The 17572-nt window shown below is 34.7% G+C and overlaps 2 protein-coding genes and 1 pseudogene across 3 annotated transcripts; 1 reads left to right on the top strand and 2 right to left on the bottom strand.

The window, feature by feature from the left end:
- The first annotated feature begins 637 nt into the window (after positions 1-637).
- LOC106319988 lies at positions 638-5376 on the top strand (annotated as a pseudogene).
- Positions 5377-9543: 4167 nt separating this feature from the next.
- LOC106319993 (protein CHAPERONE-LIKE PROTEIN OF POR1, chloroplastic-like) lies at positions 9544-11001 on the bottom strand (the record flags this gene model as incomplete). The annotated part of the gene is made up of 5 exons (XM_013758365.1): positions 9544-9845; positions 9940-10016; positions 10175-10557; positions 10657-10740; positions 10887-11001. Coding segments are annotated over 5 exons (810 nt in total), but the record flags the coding sequence as incomplete, so codon positions are not given.
- Positions 11002-11141: 140 nt separating this feature from the next.
- On the bottom strand, positions 11142-15540 carry LOC106319991 (probable acyl-activating enzyme 17, peroxisomal). 2 transcript variants are annotated; one of them, XM_013758362.1, is made up of 14 exons: positions 15173-15540; positions 14941-15070; positions 14485-14744; positions 14178-14382; positions 13779-13819; positions 13561-13686; positions 13278-13351; positions 12977-13197; positions 12698-12792; positions 12291-12522; positions 12080-12205; positions 11906-12004; positions 11592-11804; positions 11142-11492 (listed from the first exon to the last, which is right to left on the bottom strand). In XM_013758362.1, the coding sequence occupies exons 1-14, from the start codon at positions 15430-15432 to the stop codon at positions 11382-11384; spliced, it is 2193 nt and encodes a 730-aa protein (XP_013613816.1). In that variant the 5' UTR covers positions 15433-15540; the 3' UTR covers positions 11142-11381. The 2 variants fall into 2 exon arrangements, with proteins under 2 accessions (XP_013613816.1, XP_013613817.1); XM_013758363.1 differs by having other exon boundaries at positions 12306-12522.
- Positions 15541-17572: the final 2032 nt, after the last annotated feature.

Below are 17572 nucleotides of genomic sequence, written 5' to 3'. Positions count from 1 at the left end.
TATGATCACCCACTCATTTACCAAATTAAGCACTATCTTTGTTATTTTATGTATTGTTGTTCACTATAAATACTATCACTCATCTCACTCTTTTGTACACCATAAACAAGAACAAGAGTAATTCATCAAAGAATCATTACATTTTCTTCTTCTTTCTTATAATAAACTCTCTCCCTTATACTAGTGTTATTTGCTTCCTACGGGTATTAAATTCTACTCTTATTTAAATTTCACGATACTATAAATTATAAGTTATTTCATAACAAGTGTCTTATTATTTAATGAACCGATGAGATTGTCTCTAGAGCATTATTTAGTGGTTGGTTTCTCAAAAGTGAGTCTCTAGTTATTATATTAAATTAACAATTTTATTGATTAATTAAATTTAAATGTAAAAGAAAGTTAGATAAATTAAAAGAAGATCCGCTGTTACTATAGTTTCTCAAGAATAGCGTGGAGCCGCCTTCTGCACATACGATTATTGATGTTTATCTACTACTGTTTAATTGTTTATTAATTTTGTAGCAAAAGGCTTCCAGAAAAACACCGATGCTAGCGCTTATATTTTGTTTTCTGAAACTATATATATACTTATTTTGCAATCTCCATTTACTATCAATAAAATTGTTATCTGACACATTTAGTATGATCTCCATCTCCTCCACTGCTTCTACCATGGTCGTCCAGTCAGTTGTACTCTTTGCATCTTCCTTCCCTTCTATCGGTCTGACCCGTCCATACAAAAGGCCGTCCTTGTTAACCCCATGTTGCTCCTCTTTGCCCAATAAGGCTGGGACTGGTGCTACTGATTTCAAACCCATGTTACCTATCGTGGAAAGGTGGCCGGAGTATATACCGAACAAGCTCCCCGACAAGAACTATGTGCGTGTATTCGACACGACGCTCCGTGACGGGGAACAATCCCCCGGTGCAGCACTTACGCCACCGCAGAAGCTAGAGATTGCAGGCAGCTTTCCAAACTCCGAGTAGACATCATGGAAGTTGGTTTCCCTGCGTCATCAGAGGAAGAGTTCGAAACCGTCAAAACCATAGCCAAGACCGTAGGGAATGAGGTTAATAATGTCTCCCTTCAAAATCTAATATAAAGGTTTCATGTTTAAACTATGCAGTTAACCTTTTTATTTCAGGGACGTTAGGTAAAATTGAATGAATATGTACGCAAATCAAGAGTTTAGAATAACTGTAGATAACAATGCAGTGTTGTTTCGCCTAGGTGGATGAAGAAACAGGTTACGTTCCAGTTATATGCGCCCTCGCACGATGCAACCGTAGAGACATCGAGGCGGTTTGGGAAGCAGTAAAGTACGCCAAGAGGCCGACAATACTCATATTCATATCTACTAGTGACATTCACATGAAATTTAAGTTGAAAAAGACTAAAGAAGAAGTCATCCAGATGGCAGTGAGTAGTGTTCGGTATGCTAAGAGCTTAGGCTTCAACGACACCCAACTTGGTTGCGAAGATGCCGGCAGGTCCGTATCTTAGAACCTTAATACTTATGTTTGTTTGCATCCATCTCTCTTAAGTTACAATATGTTAATATATTTTGATTGTCTATGTTTTATATATCTCATAGACAGTTGACAATTATTTTTTTTAAACCTTTTTATATAGCATCACCGCATTAATTTTGAAAGAACAACAATGACATAATTAAATACAAATGTAATTTATGTTATTATAACATGTATAGTTTTGACAACATTTTAATTCTTGGAAATATTCTTAAAATAAAGCAATAACAAAATTTGACTAGATACCATCAATGTAGATTTCTAAAATAAGATGATGACAAAATTTGGCTACAAACCACTAATATAAATCATGTGCAAAATTATTAGAAACACTATAATTATTAGAAACACTATAATTTAAAATATAATTATCAAAACCCCATCAATTAAATTGTAAAAATATCTCAACGAATACAAAACATTATTTTTGATTAAAATTCAATTTTTTAAAATAAATATTTACCTAGTTAAACATTTAAAAGTTATACTTAGATCTATTAATTAACGTAAATATATGATTAAAATTTATTGATTTTTTTGAATTTAAGTGCATGTGTAGTATGATTGCCAATTAATTTGTTAAGATAAATGTAATAAATAAGTTCATTTTTTTCAATATATTTTAGCAAACAATATATATATATATATATAATATAGTGTTTAATACAAAAATATTATTCATTAAACAAAAAAAAATCATTTTTATTTTGTCTCAGACATAACCAAATCAAAGTTAAATTAAAATAAACGAAAAAATTAAATAAATAATTATTCATGATTTCACTTCTTAACTAAACGAAAAATCATAAAACAAATTGAATAATAGTGTGTCTATATTTGGCAAGAATATTGCATATATAAAATGTAAAAAAATTCCATTTAAAGGTAAAGTTTCTTTCAACTAATGGTGGGCCACTAGTTGCCATAATATAGTTGCCATAATAATGGAGTTGAGAGACAACCAAGATTTCACAGGATATGGGACTAATATGGATTATTTTCTTTTGGACTAATATGGGCTGTCAGTAGGGAATAGTCAGGTTATCAAGAAAAATGTATCTTCTATGCACCAAAAAAAGAGAAAAAAACTTTTCTTTCACATGGAAACTAAAACACATATCAGGAGAATTTCAAATTAACAGTCATGTTATAAAAGAGTTTTAGCTGCTGTTTGACATTGTTATTGATTCTAGTGACTAATGGCCGCTACATATTTTCTATCATGTCCAGGAGCGGATCTAGAAAATCATATAACATGTGGCACAATTTATATATCTAAAAAAATTAATCAGATAATTTTTAAAGTACATTAATCACTAAAAAAAGTTTACTTTTATAAATTTCAGAAAATATATCATATAAAAAAAAATTATTTTAAATGTTCCAATTTAAGTAATATTATAAAATTATAAATAAATCATAATATTTTTATTAAAACAAATCATGTATTCATTTTAGTTTTTAATTATTTTAATATATGTACTGAAAATATCAATAAAATAACTTTTAAAGTGAAATTTAAAGAAATTATATTTTTATTCTGTAAAGAGTTACATTATAGAAAGGAAAGAAAATAAAACAATTGTAAAAGAAAGAAAAATAATTGTAGGTAGCAAAATAAATGAGAAACAGAAAAGTGATTAAAAGTGTAGAAACAAGTAAAAAAAACGCTTCGCGGGTTCGAATTTAGAGCGGATGGGGTACATATCAATTGTTAGAACCAGAAGAGTTACACGATTATATGTGTATTATATTGTCTTAAGATATTTATAATATTTTAGCATGTGGCACATGCCACACCCACTCCAACCCTGGGTCCGCCCCTGATCATGTCATATTATGATTTGTAAAACCAGTTCGTGATTAAAACGAAGCAGGTCAGAGAAGGAGTTTCTATGCAAGATTTAGGAGAAACGATTAAAGCAGGTGCAACAACTGTGAACCTCGGGGACACGGTAGGGATCAACATGCCGCAAGAAACTAGGGACCTTGTGAGCTACCTCAAAGCCAACACTCCTGGAATCGATGATGTTGTCATAAGCGTTCATTGTCACAACGACCTTGGTGTTGCTACCGCTAACGCAATCGCCGTACTAAAATTAACTCAGTTTTGTTTCACTCAACTACGCATATTTTTCCAAATACAATACAACAATTAGTTTACATTTTCTATGTAGGGTATACGTGCGGGAGCAAGACAAGTTGACGTAACGGTTAACGGAATAGGTGAGAGAAGTGGGAATGCAGCACTTGAAGAGGTAAGTTTCACCGAGACCCCCTCGCAAAAAAATGTAGGAGTTGTGCAGTCTTTTTGAAAAACATTTCTGTTGCTTGGTATGTATAGGTCGTAATGTCTTTGAAACGTCGAGGGTCAGACGTGATGGATGGCGTTTACACAAGAATAGACATACGCCAAATTATGGCTACTAGCAACATGGTAATCTTCATATACAAACACATGGACAAACCTTTTTGACCGTTTATTATTAATGAATTAAGAGCAAACTTATTGGTTAGAGCACTTAAAAGTTCTTAAAAACTGAAAAAATATTTTTATTAAACAAAATAAATTAACCACTTAGATGAAAATAGATGACAAAGAAGTTCAAAAACGTCATTAAAAGAAATCTTTGTATTCAGCCGATTCTCTCTTTCTTTCTTGCTTTATTTCTGTTTTTCATCTTTAAGTCCTAAGATCCCCTATCATAAATGACCAATGAAAGTGCTCTATCAGAATATCTCAATAAAAATAATAATATTTGAGCACAAAAAACTGAGAGATTCATAATAAACTTTTCAAATGAGGAATTTAACACAAAATTTTCAAACTTAAAAATATTATTAAATATTGTTATTTTGTTGAGAAGTTTGGTTGAGAAACCTAATAAATTAAATTAGTGAACAGGTGCAAGAATATACTGGATTGTATGTTCAATCACATAAACCCATAGTTGGAGCCAACTGTTTCGTTCATGAGAGCGGCATTCAGCAGGTTCCATTTTTAAATTATATCTAAATGTGACAAAATAAAATGAATTAATGCAAATAAACTGTTTTAAATGATGATTTGTTCAAACATTTTTGCAGGATGAAATGTTGAAAAATCGGAGTACATACGAGGTCTTATCCCCCGAAGATGTTGGGGTTGTAAAAACTGAAAATCCCGACATTTTTCTTGGCAAGCATAGGTAATATTCCATTAAGTGATATTTTATTGCTTTTACTTAATGAAAGCTATGTACGTAATTGATTTGATAAAAAAATATGCAGTGGACGTCATGCTTTGAAAGATCGTCTGAAAGAGGTATCCCTTGTGATTTTATAATTTCCTTGGTATTGGTTTATACAATGATCATTCATTGTTATAAATAAGAGATGAATATTTAATTTGATGAACAATTGATTAATATACCTGAGTGTTAAATTCTACTCTCAGTTGGGATTTGAAATTAGTGATGATAAATTGAACGACGTTTTCTCACGTTTCAAAGACTTAACCAAGCAGAAACAGGTATTCTTCATTTTGTATCTTGTATCTTCTAGTGTACATATGCGTTATGATATTTAGCTTAGACATTTCAATACACATGATATAAGTATGTAATATAAAATCCACACTTAACTGGTTTCAATTTGTTGATCTGCTCAGAGAATCACGGATGCTGATCTGAAGGCATTGGTAACGTGTTGTGATGAAATCTCGTCCGAGAGTTTAAACGGCGCTAACGGTAACGAGATTAACAGTGACGGCTATGAGCCAGTCCCAAAGATTTCCTCTGTGGTTTAAATGTATGAAACACAAAAAATAAATAAATAAATAAACGTATGAACACGTTTTATGAGTTTGCATGTAATATCATAGTTCCATTTGGTGATATTCATGTGTTTGTTGTAATGAATAAAAACAATATTAAGATGAAAATAAAAGGTATGTTATAATTCACGTACCTGGAAGTGATCATCCACGTGCCATTTTTGTTCCCTAACTACTTAAAAAAAATTGATTAATGGCAAAATTATATTTTCATAATATTTTTCATTATTAGTTTTTTTTTTTTTTTTTTGTAAAACATTTTTCATTATTAGTTATTTTAGACATATAGTGTAATTGTGAATTTTGGGAATTTGTTCCAATCTCCCATACCATAAATCATGAATTCCGTCTAGTTAAAATCACACCAAACAATTTGTTTTTCAGAGAATCACGGATGCTGATCTGAAGGCATTAATAGTATAACGTGTCGTTATGAAAACCCATCAGAGAAATTAAACGGCGCTAACGGTTAAGAGAGTAATAGCAGAGGCTTAATCATTGAGATATATGAGGGTAAGGAAGGCACTGTTCCGCGGACCTACTTCAAATGAAGGTGGTTCACATGAACGCACCATAAATTTTGATTTTCTCTCTATATAGTCTACACAATAATTTTTGCTTTTCAACTAGTCCATCTTTATGTTTGAAACATGTTTTTTTATGTTTGACTCAGGTTCAAAAATTTCCTAGGTCCACCACTGCCTGTCTGCCTCTATGGTTTAAATGTGGGGACACGTTTTCTATATTCGTACCACTGTAATCAAAAGTTCCGTATGATATTCATGTGTTGTTGTAATGAATACACACTTAAGAACTCTGATATCTATGTTACACTCTTAGTATGAGATCTAATTGGCTTTTAGATATCTGATATGGTTGATAAGAGTGATTGCTAGTGTCGTTATATTTTACTCAATGGTGAATTTGCTTGACACTATTGGGAAGGTGGATACTTTCCCTTAACGATTCTTTGCATTTTCTCCATGACGAAAACGATGTTCATCACACTCTCAACCTCCCTGTTGTTAAAGTGTAGACTAGGGATGGAGACCAGCCATCACAGTGAAGCAGATTCTTGTTGGTATTCAGGTTTTACTTGACACCCCTAATCCCGCCGACCCTGCACAGACTGATGATGGCTACCATTTCTTCATTCAGGTACACTCTCTAATGATGGCTTAGTTTCTGAAACATATGAACCAAATGATTGTGAGTTTATACTGATGGAGATTCAAATATGCAGGATGCAGTTGAGTACAAGAGAAGGGTTAAGCTGCAGCCAAAGCAGTATCCTCCCATTGTCTGAAAAACCTCAGAAGGGAACAAACACCAAAACTGATGACAAACCTCTGAATCCTTTATATCGTTGTAAATTGTGACTGTGTTTAAATATCATCAGGTGACTGAAAACTTCTCATTTTGGTACACCTTGGAGACACTACTAGAATCTCTTTTCATTTTCATAATAGAAAAACCACTCTTTCTCTCTATTTAACTGTTAAATATTCTTGGTTACCGAATCAGTTGGTGTTTGCTTATTTACCAACTATGTTCTCTGGTCCATTTTGTTATACCATGTTAAATCTGATGTCTTTGTTCTCAAGATGATGATGATCCATTGGTTTTTTATATCAACAGAAGATGATGATGATCCACTGGTTTTTTTATATCATTAGAAGATGATGTACTCTCTCTCTCTCTCTAGTCAGTTGTCCAAAGTGTGGATCATCGCATTGACATTAAAGTCTTTACCCTTTTCTCCCGCTCTTCCCTTTTTGCAAGAGGAGTGCTTTTCAGTTTCTGAATCTGATCCATCATAATCTTCTCTACCATGTCAATAGAATTGAGTAGCTTCTTCTCTGGTGTCATGAACCCTGCCTCATCTCCTTTGTGATGTCAAGCAAGATCTTATGGACTTTAGCAGTTGATGGTGGGTAACTACGCTTGAATCACACAGCTGGAGCAGGTGTCACCATTACGCTACTGTGCTCATCTGCCAATGCTACCGGAGTTTGAAGAACACAAACTTGTTGGTGAGTTTGAGTCTCAGTCTCCAGGCCATCGTCCACTCCCACACCAGCATTTCCTCTTCTCCTAATAACCTGAAATTGCCATAAACAGAATAAATAGCCAGTCTAATATAAATAGAAAAATTCTTTTAGATAGTCATTTTTAGTTTATTTTTACAAAAATAGTTTTCAAGAAGAAAAATGTCCAATTTTTTTTTTATTAAAAGGTAAAATATGCATTTATATCCATATGACTAATTAATCTTGATTTAAGGAAGAATGAACTCTAGAGATGAAGTTTCAAATTTAAAAAAAATATATAAAAAAAAATAAAAAAATTCAAAATAAAAAACTATTTTGGTCATTTTATTTTTCAGGGTTATTTTGTGACAAAAACTTTAAAAATGTTATTTGAGAGACTTATCTATATAAATTTCATATGTAATTTTTATTTTAGTGATAGTGTTTGAGATTCATATTTTTAATCTTATTATTATTCATATCTTTTATATTGTTTCAAAATTAAAACGTAAAAGATTATGTTTAATTATTTATGTCAAATTGTTAAATATCTTAAATATTAATACTTTTAATATATTTTATTAATAAACATTTTGTTTTTTAAACCGACCAAACAGTTGATAAAACTTATAACCAAATGGTTGGGATTTAGGGGGGGTTATTGGTAGATAGAGTCTAGGTGAATTATAAAATTTTGAAAATCCATCATTATTGGTAGATGGAATTTTAAACTCTTAGTAAAGGTCTTAAGAAAGTATTTTATGGTTTACATATAAAGTGATATCTTGTTATGTATATACATCACAGCGGCAATACACACATATGCCCATATATTAACATAAATTTATCTTATATAATTGGCTAGTGCAAAATATATCCAATTGAATTTGTTTAATATTTGACTATTTTATCTTTTTTACTCATGAGACTCAACTTTGAAAATCTGATGTATACCCATGAGAGTTTTAAAATCCATATAATAGAAAATACACTTTTGATTCCGTAGCGTTACACAAACAAGTAAAATAATTTCAACATTTGCCCATTTATTTCAAAACTGTAACAAGAAGAAAATCATATACAAAGAAAAAAAAGCAGCGATGATGTTCTTACACTATAACAAGAAGCATCAATGCTTGAGTGTCATCATTTTGGCAGAATAGCGTAAGCAATAGTGGTGGAAAGCTGTCTTTCATGGCTGACGATCCTTCTTTCTACCAACTCATTCTTAGAGGCGCAGCTCCTATCGTTGCCATGGACAGAAAACTACCCAACACTCATTTATCATTTCCGAAACATTCATCATCTCCTTGTGTCTTTTCGTAGTGGAAATTGGATCATGTGGGTGAAGGAAGGACTGAGGTGGCTCAACTCATCGCTACTAGTTTTACTAAGGAACATCGATTCCAATCGTACGTAGCAACATGAGGTGCAAGATGGCTACAACTCAAGAGTTGATCTCGATCGATCTTGTGACTTGATTCGGCCACGAAGATTTCTCAGGGACTTGTTGTACATCATCTCTGACCCGTATATCATCTCTTACTATCGTCTCTACTTACAGAGAGCTTTTAAAAAATTGGAAAGTTTTCTAAAAGAACTTTTACATATTTCCTTAAAAGGATTTATAAAAAAAAAAACAAAATGTATGCAAATCTATGAAGATCAATCACAATCAATGGAAATCTATGTAAACTATTTGTTAAGTTTACTTAACTTTTAAAAGTCCATCAACTTTTAAGAGGATGATTGGAAAGAGCTGTAGCTTTTTATTTTTGCTTTAGAAATAAATTTGTAGATTTTTTTTGCTGTGACTGTAGATAATTTTGCTGTAGAATATTAGCTGTAGGTTTAAAAAGATTCAAAGACTTACATATAAATTTTCTAAAGCAAAAAATAAGTGCTCTAGATTTATGGCTTTCCACAGCTAAAAATAAATAAAAAAGAAAGAAAAATCTGTAACTTTAAAAAATCTTTACAAAACATGATTGGCAAAATTTTGGACTGTAGAAATAATTTAGGCTGTAGAGAGATCTTACAGCACTTCTAAAGCACTTGCCAATCAACCCCTAAATTTCATACAAATTCTTGTTTGAATAAGCCCTCAGTTTTTCGGTCGGTTGGTTATTTTGCCCATCCTAGTTTTAGTAAAGGAAATGTAGAAGAAATTCATCCAATTTGGGGTAATATCCTGATCAATTTGATTCCATACTTTAACAGAACCAACCAACGTTGTGGAACCCCAAGTTCAATTTCCGGTGAGAACAGGTACAAGAAAGAAGAAACACAAAGTCTGGATAAAAAAAAATGCAACCTACTTGAGGAAAGTACAAGAAAGAAACAAAAACACATAAGCAACCAATGACGTTAGGAGCTCCAGTGTCCATGCCGGGTTAATGAGAACCGTCGGAATCATGGGAATGACTAGCGAACCGCAGAACCATCCCGCCACTAATGCACCAATCCTGCAAAATCATATTAACCAAGCCCCATCAATCAATGTCAATAAAAAAAAAACAATTTAAGCTATCGTTTCAGCTTAGTTTTCAAATAGCACACCCGATCAAGAAAGCTCTGCCCAAGCTCTTCGTCTTCTCATTCAGGAAATATATGCAAGCAGCCAACGACACCGCAACCTACAAGTAACAGCCAAAGGTTTCAAATCACTTCTTCTTCATCTACGTATCTACAGGTTAATCTTTATACTAAGACTTGTAAAGATAAGATAAGCTAAGCTAGACTATACTATTGTCTCAAAAACGTTAGAACGTCACCAAAAGAAGCAAAGCAAAACCTGAAAAGCAGGACCGCCTTCTGCTGAGTTCATGATACTCCAACCACCCATGAAGGCAAAAAGGAACAGTCTTCTAAACACGGTATCCATTGGAGGCATCTCGACGAAGTCAAAAAGAGCCTTGAGCCACGGAGGAGACTCCTCGACTTTCTTCTTCAACCTCGTCTTGAGGTTGATCTTAGTCTTCTTCCTCTTGACAAAGCTAGACATGAGGAGCTTCTCGAAGGCGCCTTCTATAGACTCTTGGCTTCTCTCGTGTCCAGCGTACTGCTCTAGCAGAAAGTTGCGAGAGGCCCAGATCTCTTCCTCGGAGGCGTAGGGGCTGATCCCTAGGCGCTTGTACGGGTCCCAGACTCTGGTCCGAGGGAACGTGGGGACGTTGCCTACTCAAAAAAAAAAAAAAAAAAGTCGTTTGATTTATACATGAGTAATTAAAACAGCGTAAAGCTAGAGACTTTATCAAGAAGGGGAGATTACAATACCTCCGTATGGAGAATCAGCGGAGGAGCACTTAGGGGTCTTGAAGGTTCTTGAAACATGACTGATTTGGATTCCGTGATTGAGAGCTGCAAACATCAAGAACCATAAGCTCTTAAGATTCGATTATACGAACAAAACCCTAGAAATTGAAATCGGATAACGGGTCAAAACCCGAATTCCACCTCCGGAAGAAGGTGAAATGAAGGAAGGACGAAGGGGGAAGAGATATTACAGCTTCGATGGAGCGATGAAGGGAGAAGATACTGTAGTAGAGCCAGAGAGAAGAAGAGACGACGACATGGTTCCTCCCGTCGGTCCCAAACCGACGCCGTTTTTCTTGTTTCAACTTATCCTGAGGTTTGGTGAAGAAGATGAACTTGTGTGTTATATCCCAACTCTGTTCACGTAAATTACAGAATATCCCCTTCTTCTTTTATTTATTTTGGTTTTTGTCCATGTATTTACTAAATTATTAATACCACCCTAATTCCGAAATAAGTTATTTTACAATTTACACCAAACACCAAACTGTTACGTTACATTACAGGAGAAGTACATATTCACATTAAGGATCGCGATACATTTATGGATCTCTTGATACACTCACACAAGACCAATTCTACAGGATATGTGTGAATTTACAATTATTTATTGATGTAGACATGGATGTGGATTTTATACAACAAAATATCAAACGTGGTGAGTTTATACGGCAAACAATAGTCTCTCATAGCTTCGAGTTTAGACCAGCTTGAGTAAGCCGTTGCCTTAGAACTCTTCTCATCACCTTATTTGTGGCCGTCCTCGGTAAGGAAGGCAGAGTCACAACAGACGATACCTGCATTCAACATTTCACATTAAGTACATTTACTACTGTATAAAGTTTGCTACAACACAATCACTGATGAACTCTCTTTTGTTGTTGTTGGTAATATACCTTGAACAGTGGATTGAGTTTCTTTTGTATCTCAGAGTTGAAGGACTTCTTCAAGAGGTTCAAGTCACGATTCGTTAACTCTTGACTCTTGAGCACAACAGCGATTACTAGCTGCTCAGGACCTCCACTGGGAGGTGGAACACCGATGGCTGCTGTCTCCAGGACGCTGTCATCAACGGAGTTACAGACTCGTTCGATCTCAACAGAACCAACCTGAGCAAGAGTATGATTATGATGATGCACGTTGTTGGACTTGGGCACTTCCTGTTATTAGTACTACTATATAATAAGAGTAATGTACAGCAAAAGGTTACCTTTATACCACCAAGATTCATTGTGTCATCAGCACGTCCTTGAGCACGGTAGTATCCTTTTGAAGTCCGTTCAAATAAATCTCCGTGTCTTCTTAAAATCTATCGCAAAGCAGGTACGCCACAGACTCAGAACCGATGAAACCTTACGTGAAAATGTGGCAAGAGTTGGATTACCTGTCCTTGAAAGGTGGGCATTCCTTTGAAGTAGACGTTGTAGTGATTTCCATTCAGGAGACTGCTCGAAGCTCCAAACACGTGAGGCCAAAGAGCCAATTCTCCTACTCCTTCTGCGTCTGGAGGCTGAAATGAGGAAGGGAAAAAAAAGACCATGCTAACTTCAGTTCGATCCTTGACACCCTAACATCTTTCAGAATCAACACTGTACCATAAATTTGCTTACAAGAGGATTGCAATCTTCACCAAGAATGAAAAGCTTGCAACCCATGGCAGCGGTGCTAAAAGCAGCCAGGGACTGAGGCTGGAGCAAAGAACCGGTGACAAAACTACCTCCAATCTCAGTTCCACCACAATACTCGATTACAGGTTTGTAATGCGCCCTGCTCATCAGCCATAGATACTCGTCTACATTTGAAGCTTCACCCGTGGAACCAAAACAACTATCGAAAACATGCAAATCATCAATTAGTTAAGGGATGACAAAAGATGTTCATCAACATACATTTTTTCATAAATTGATTTATTTCTGGCAAATTACAGTGGTGGCATGAGAACATTTTAAGCTAATTATATCATGTTTCCTAGCTACAGAAAATTCAGACTTAATCACATTACCGGATTCGTGACCAATCAAAGCCAGAAGTAGAGTTTGAGTTTTGCCATGTCCGAACAATGCTTGGTATCACGCCTAGCATTGTTACCTCAGCATCCTAACTCACAGAATATAAACATATGGTGAATTCAAGGGCTGAGCAAATACCAGAGTAAACCATGCATTTAAATCCATAGTAATTCATATGGAATATTCGCACAAACTATCAATTGCTTTTATCCCTTCTAATTTTTTCACTCAGTTAAACCAATGAGATGAGAATGCATAGTTATATGGCTTACCTGCACAAACTTGGCAAAGGCAGGACCAGGAGGTGATCCATTGTATAATGCCATGCAAGCCCCATTTATCAAGGAAGCATAAACGAGCCACGGACCCATCATCCACCCAAGGTTGGTCGGCCAAGCAACAACATCTCCTTGATGAACATCCATGTGGCACCAAGCATCAGCAGCAGATTTCAGAGGAGAAATGTTCGTCCATGGGATAGCCTTTGGCTCACCTACGCCAGTAACGCAACACATAGTATTTTAACATCCTCATCTTCATACCATGTTGCAGCTTTTCTTTTCATTGGCTTACCGGTGGTTCCTGATGAGAAAAGGATGTTCGTGCAAGCTCCTGCTGGTTTCTCTACAGCAATATATTCCATGCCTCTGAAAGACCAGTAAAAAAAATGTTTGTCTTCGTTTTATGACACTAAACAAGTATCAGAACTTATCTATTGGCTAGTATTATTATCACGTGAAATGTAAGATTTTACCCAAATGACTATCTAAAATTCTACCCCTTTCAAGAAAACGTTGCTGTTGTTTTTCAGTTTATAACTGGAAGCTGGACAGTATATGGTATATACTGAGTGTACCTCATCTTTCCTGCATTTCCCAAAAACTCGTTCCAAGACAAATCATTCTCACGGAGGTTCATTCTGACGAATGAGCCTCTCGCAGGAATAACAATTGCCAATGGTGCTTCTGCATCAACGACTCTTCTACAGAGTCAAATAGATAACGTGAGAACAATTTTACAGCACGGCTTCTTGAGAAAAAAAAAATCAGGCCTGCTGGATTATAAAAACTTCACCTATAAAGAGGAATACTTTTATCACCACGAATGATCTCATCCTGAAAAACAAGATAAACGAAATAAAAAATAAAGAAACTGAAGGAAAAAACTGTCACATCTGCTTTCCTGCTTTTTTATACAGTAATGAAATGAGCTGAAGAAAAGAAATAATGGCACATTCGTTTTACCAATAATTGACATGAATAGATACTATGTTATATGATGGCTTTTAAACAGTAACCATTATATGCCAAAATACTTTATACTGAATTCAACAAGAGTGGATATTCCAAACAGAGCTACTGACACCTTACAACCGTTTATATTTTGGCCACACCTTTATTCTAAATCAATACGCAAAAGCCAAACAGTTCACCACTGAATAAAGCAAAAAAAAAAAATCACACCTTGATTTACCTGAGTAAATATGGCTTTTGCTTTTGAAATTTTAAGCCGCGTTGATATTTCACGGGGAGAGAAACTATCAGCTATAGAAACAACAACGTGGCCTGCTAAAACAATGGCAAGGTATATGATCACGGACTCAACGTTCATCGGCATATCAATCGCGATTGCCGACTCTTCCACCAAATCCAAGGCATTAAGAGCATGTGCAGTTAACCTACACATCAAATAACAAATAGTATACTTGATTAGCAGTTAAAAAATCTCTCATATAAAAACTCTCTCATTTTCGACCAAAAAGGATGAGAAATTTTCATACCAAACCTGTGACCGCAACTCAAGAAGCGTCATGGCGTTGACAGGAAGATCATCGCTACCTTCGTTACGCCATCGGATCACAACGTCGTCGTCCGACCTTCTCTTTGAACTACTACTCAAACAGTTCCTCGCAGGGTTCAGGTATGCTCCAGGAAGCCAATTACCCCCAGGATTGTCTCCGGATCTGTCCCTATCTAAAACACACTTTGGAGGTACAGAAAACAATATGTTCAACTCATCCAGAATAGTTCTCCAGTACACCTGTTTCAACAGTAATGAAAAACCACAATTAGAAAGAAAAAAAAAAAAAAACATATAGGCCCCCAGCCGACTAGTGACAAACAAGTCGCACGCCTTAAATTATTTGTTTGGTTTCACTGTTGTGAAACTGTTCACAAGTTAGTTACTTATTTCATATTGCTGAAGACGGAATAAAGAACAAACAGACTATTGTTACCTCAGGATTAGATACTGAGAACTCTTGAAACTTCGAGAAACTCGAAACCGGATCCTTGTAGTCATCACCTAAGAACTCTCTCCCACGCCTTTCTAACAAACCGCCAACGTTAGTCAAAGAAGCAACGTTCCTATATACACATACAAAAAAAAGACCATCCAACCATCACCACCGATGAATAATAACGAACCGAAGCGTAATTTAAAAAAAAAAAACATAAACATAGTCATACGGGTCGGGTAACCAAGCGGGCGGGTCGGGTCCGAAATCCTTGTAGCAGCCGTAATACATCATCTGGTGAAACGAGAAAGGGAGATCAGGGTGAAGGATCCGCCGAGAAATCTCGATCCACCTCTCCGGCGGCGTGGCGGAAGAGCCGTGGTTACGGATGATATCGTCTAGATCTCTGAGAAGCTTGTAGGATACATCGTCGGAGATTCCTAGAGCTTCGATATCGGACCTCGTGATAGAATCTAGGGATTTGTACGCCATTTTTCCTCTTATCTTGGAGAGAGAAGAAGAAGAAGAAACAAAAAGGAATGAATTAGGATTTTGATTGAGTATGAATTTAGAAGAGGGTGCCCACTGCCCAGTGGAAAGTTCTCCACGTAATATAAAAGAATATAAAGAGCGCGCAATGCCACGTGTCGATCTAGTCCTGATCTCTTACTATTATGATATTATCCCTAGCTCTTTCCACGTCTGATTGTCATCTTCTTGTTGCTTTTATCATTCTGATCTTCTTCGTTATTTTTCATTTTATTCAATGTGTTGGTTTGTATATTTTTGTTGTTTCAGTCTGTATGAAGTTTAAGGTGTTGTTGTCGAGAGATAATTGTAAAATATTTTTTAAAGTTGATGATACCATAAAGGGAAAAGTAGAACAAAAAAAACCTTTTGACATTTGATTAAGAATCCAATGATTTGATGTTATTGGTTTCAGTCTTTGTACTTGCTGTAGTTGAATTCTCTTTGACACTTCTTTTACTCCTTTGATCATCTTAGGCTCTGAATGGTAACTGCAGTTTGAGTAGTGCGGGACAAACGGTTCAACTGCATTTTAACAGTTATAAAAATGTATAGATATATGATATATGTAGAGATTTTTGTTACTGTTAACTGCGGTGCGAGGCAGGACACTGTTTACCATTCGGAGCCTTAATACATATCTACTACTTTCAGTATAAACACACTATCAACTGCCTTGTACATTTATGAGCCAGCATAGATTTGATGTTTTAAGATTTGGAATGATATGCACAGTTTGATTAACATATTTGACGAACTCTAATTTGACAGTTACGAGGTTAATATACTGAATCCGATGAAATTACTAAAGACTTCGCTTCTATATATAGAAATAAGAGCCTCTGACAGTTATCGTTTGTTTCTTCTTCTATTTGTATCAGCGAAAAAGAAACATAAAGAAAGAACGGATACATTGGCTTACATTTCAACATGTAAATGGTCCTAGTGTCTTCAATGTTTTCTTTAAGATCTCATCTCAATTATAGCATTTTCTTTAAATTTGGAATTAGATTTTGATCCGCATTTTAAAAACGCAGATAGTTTTTTTAGATAATTTTTTTTGCAAGTTCTACATAAATGTGTTAAAATGCGTGGGTGTTGGCTAACCGATAAAAAATATAAGTTTTTGGTGTTAAAAATTTTTGTGTTAAAAACCTCAAACAAATATCTAATAAGTTCAAAAAAGAACTGAACAGAAAAAAAAAAACTCTAAAAACCAGTAAATTCAGTTCGATATTCCAAAACCTTGAAAACATAATAGTAAAATCATTGCGAGAAATCAGTAGTTGCTCAAAAAAATCATTCCAGAGCCACCTCAATCGAATCCTCAGAAATATTAAAACTCTTGAAGTAATTTTACGATATGAGTAGTTTGTTTAGAAAGCGTTTAACGAAGGCATATTTATAGTATATGAGAAATCGTGTTTGTAAAGTTAGGGTGAAGATAGCTTTAGGAATACATCTATAGCATATTGCAAACGTTAAAGATATTGTGTATCCAAATATAAATATTTGCTAGTCTCTATATATTGTGGATCTTAAAGATCTCCAGCTAATTCATATTTCAAACAATGTATTAATGATTTTTATTGTTACCAAAGTTTGATAATATCTTAAAATTATTATAAAAATGTATTTTTTTGTTTCATAATAAAAGAAGTTATATATGACACAGTAAATATCGTAATAACACGAAACTTTAAATTCATATTTTCTATGATCAACATATTTTTTTTTAACTGATGATATTTTTGTAAATTGTAACAATATAAGGAGAGTTTTTTCTCTCCATAAGGGGAATTTGGACACCTGTCCCTATATTAAATTTAACTAGGTGGCCTGTGCGGACATAAACATATTCAAATTATTAACTAAGTAGTACATAGTTTTATAAGTAACGAATTTTATATCATAATACCACCGCCCTTGCGAGAAAGCATCAGGTACAAAAAAATGTTGGTACTCAATATTTTACATGGACGAGATGGAACAAAGTAACTTCAGTATCAAGAGGTATTTATTGTGTGTACGTATAATTGCAACGTTCCAAAATAATTTGTATGTTTAAGAAGATATTTTATTTTCAAAATCTGGAATAAATAGT

The sequence above is a fragment of the Brassica oleracea genome, unplaced genomic scaffold (genome assembly GCF_000695525.1).
Source record: "Brassica oleracea var. oleracea cultivar TO1000 unplaced genomic scaffold, BOL UnpScaffold00751, whole genome shotgun sequence".
NCBI lineage: Eukaryota > Viridiplantae > Streptophyta > Magnoliopsida > Brassicales > Brassicaceae > Brassica > Brassica oleracea.
The sequence above is the reverse complement of the archived record's forward strand: the minus strand, read 5'-3'. Positions and strand labels throughout refer to the sequence as shown.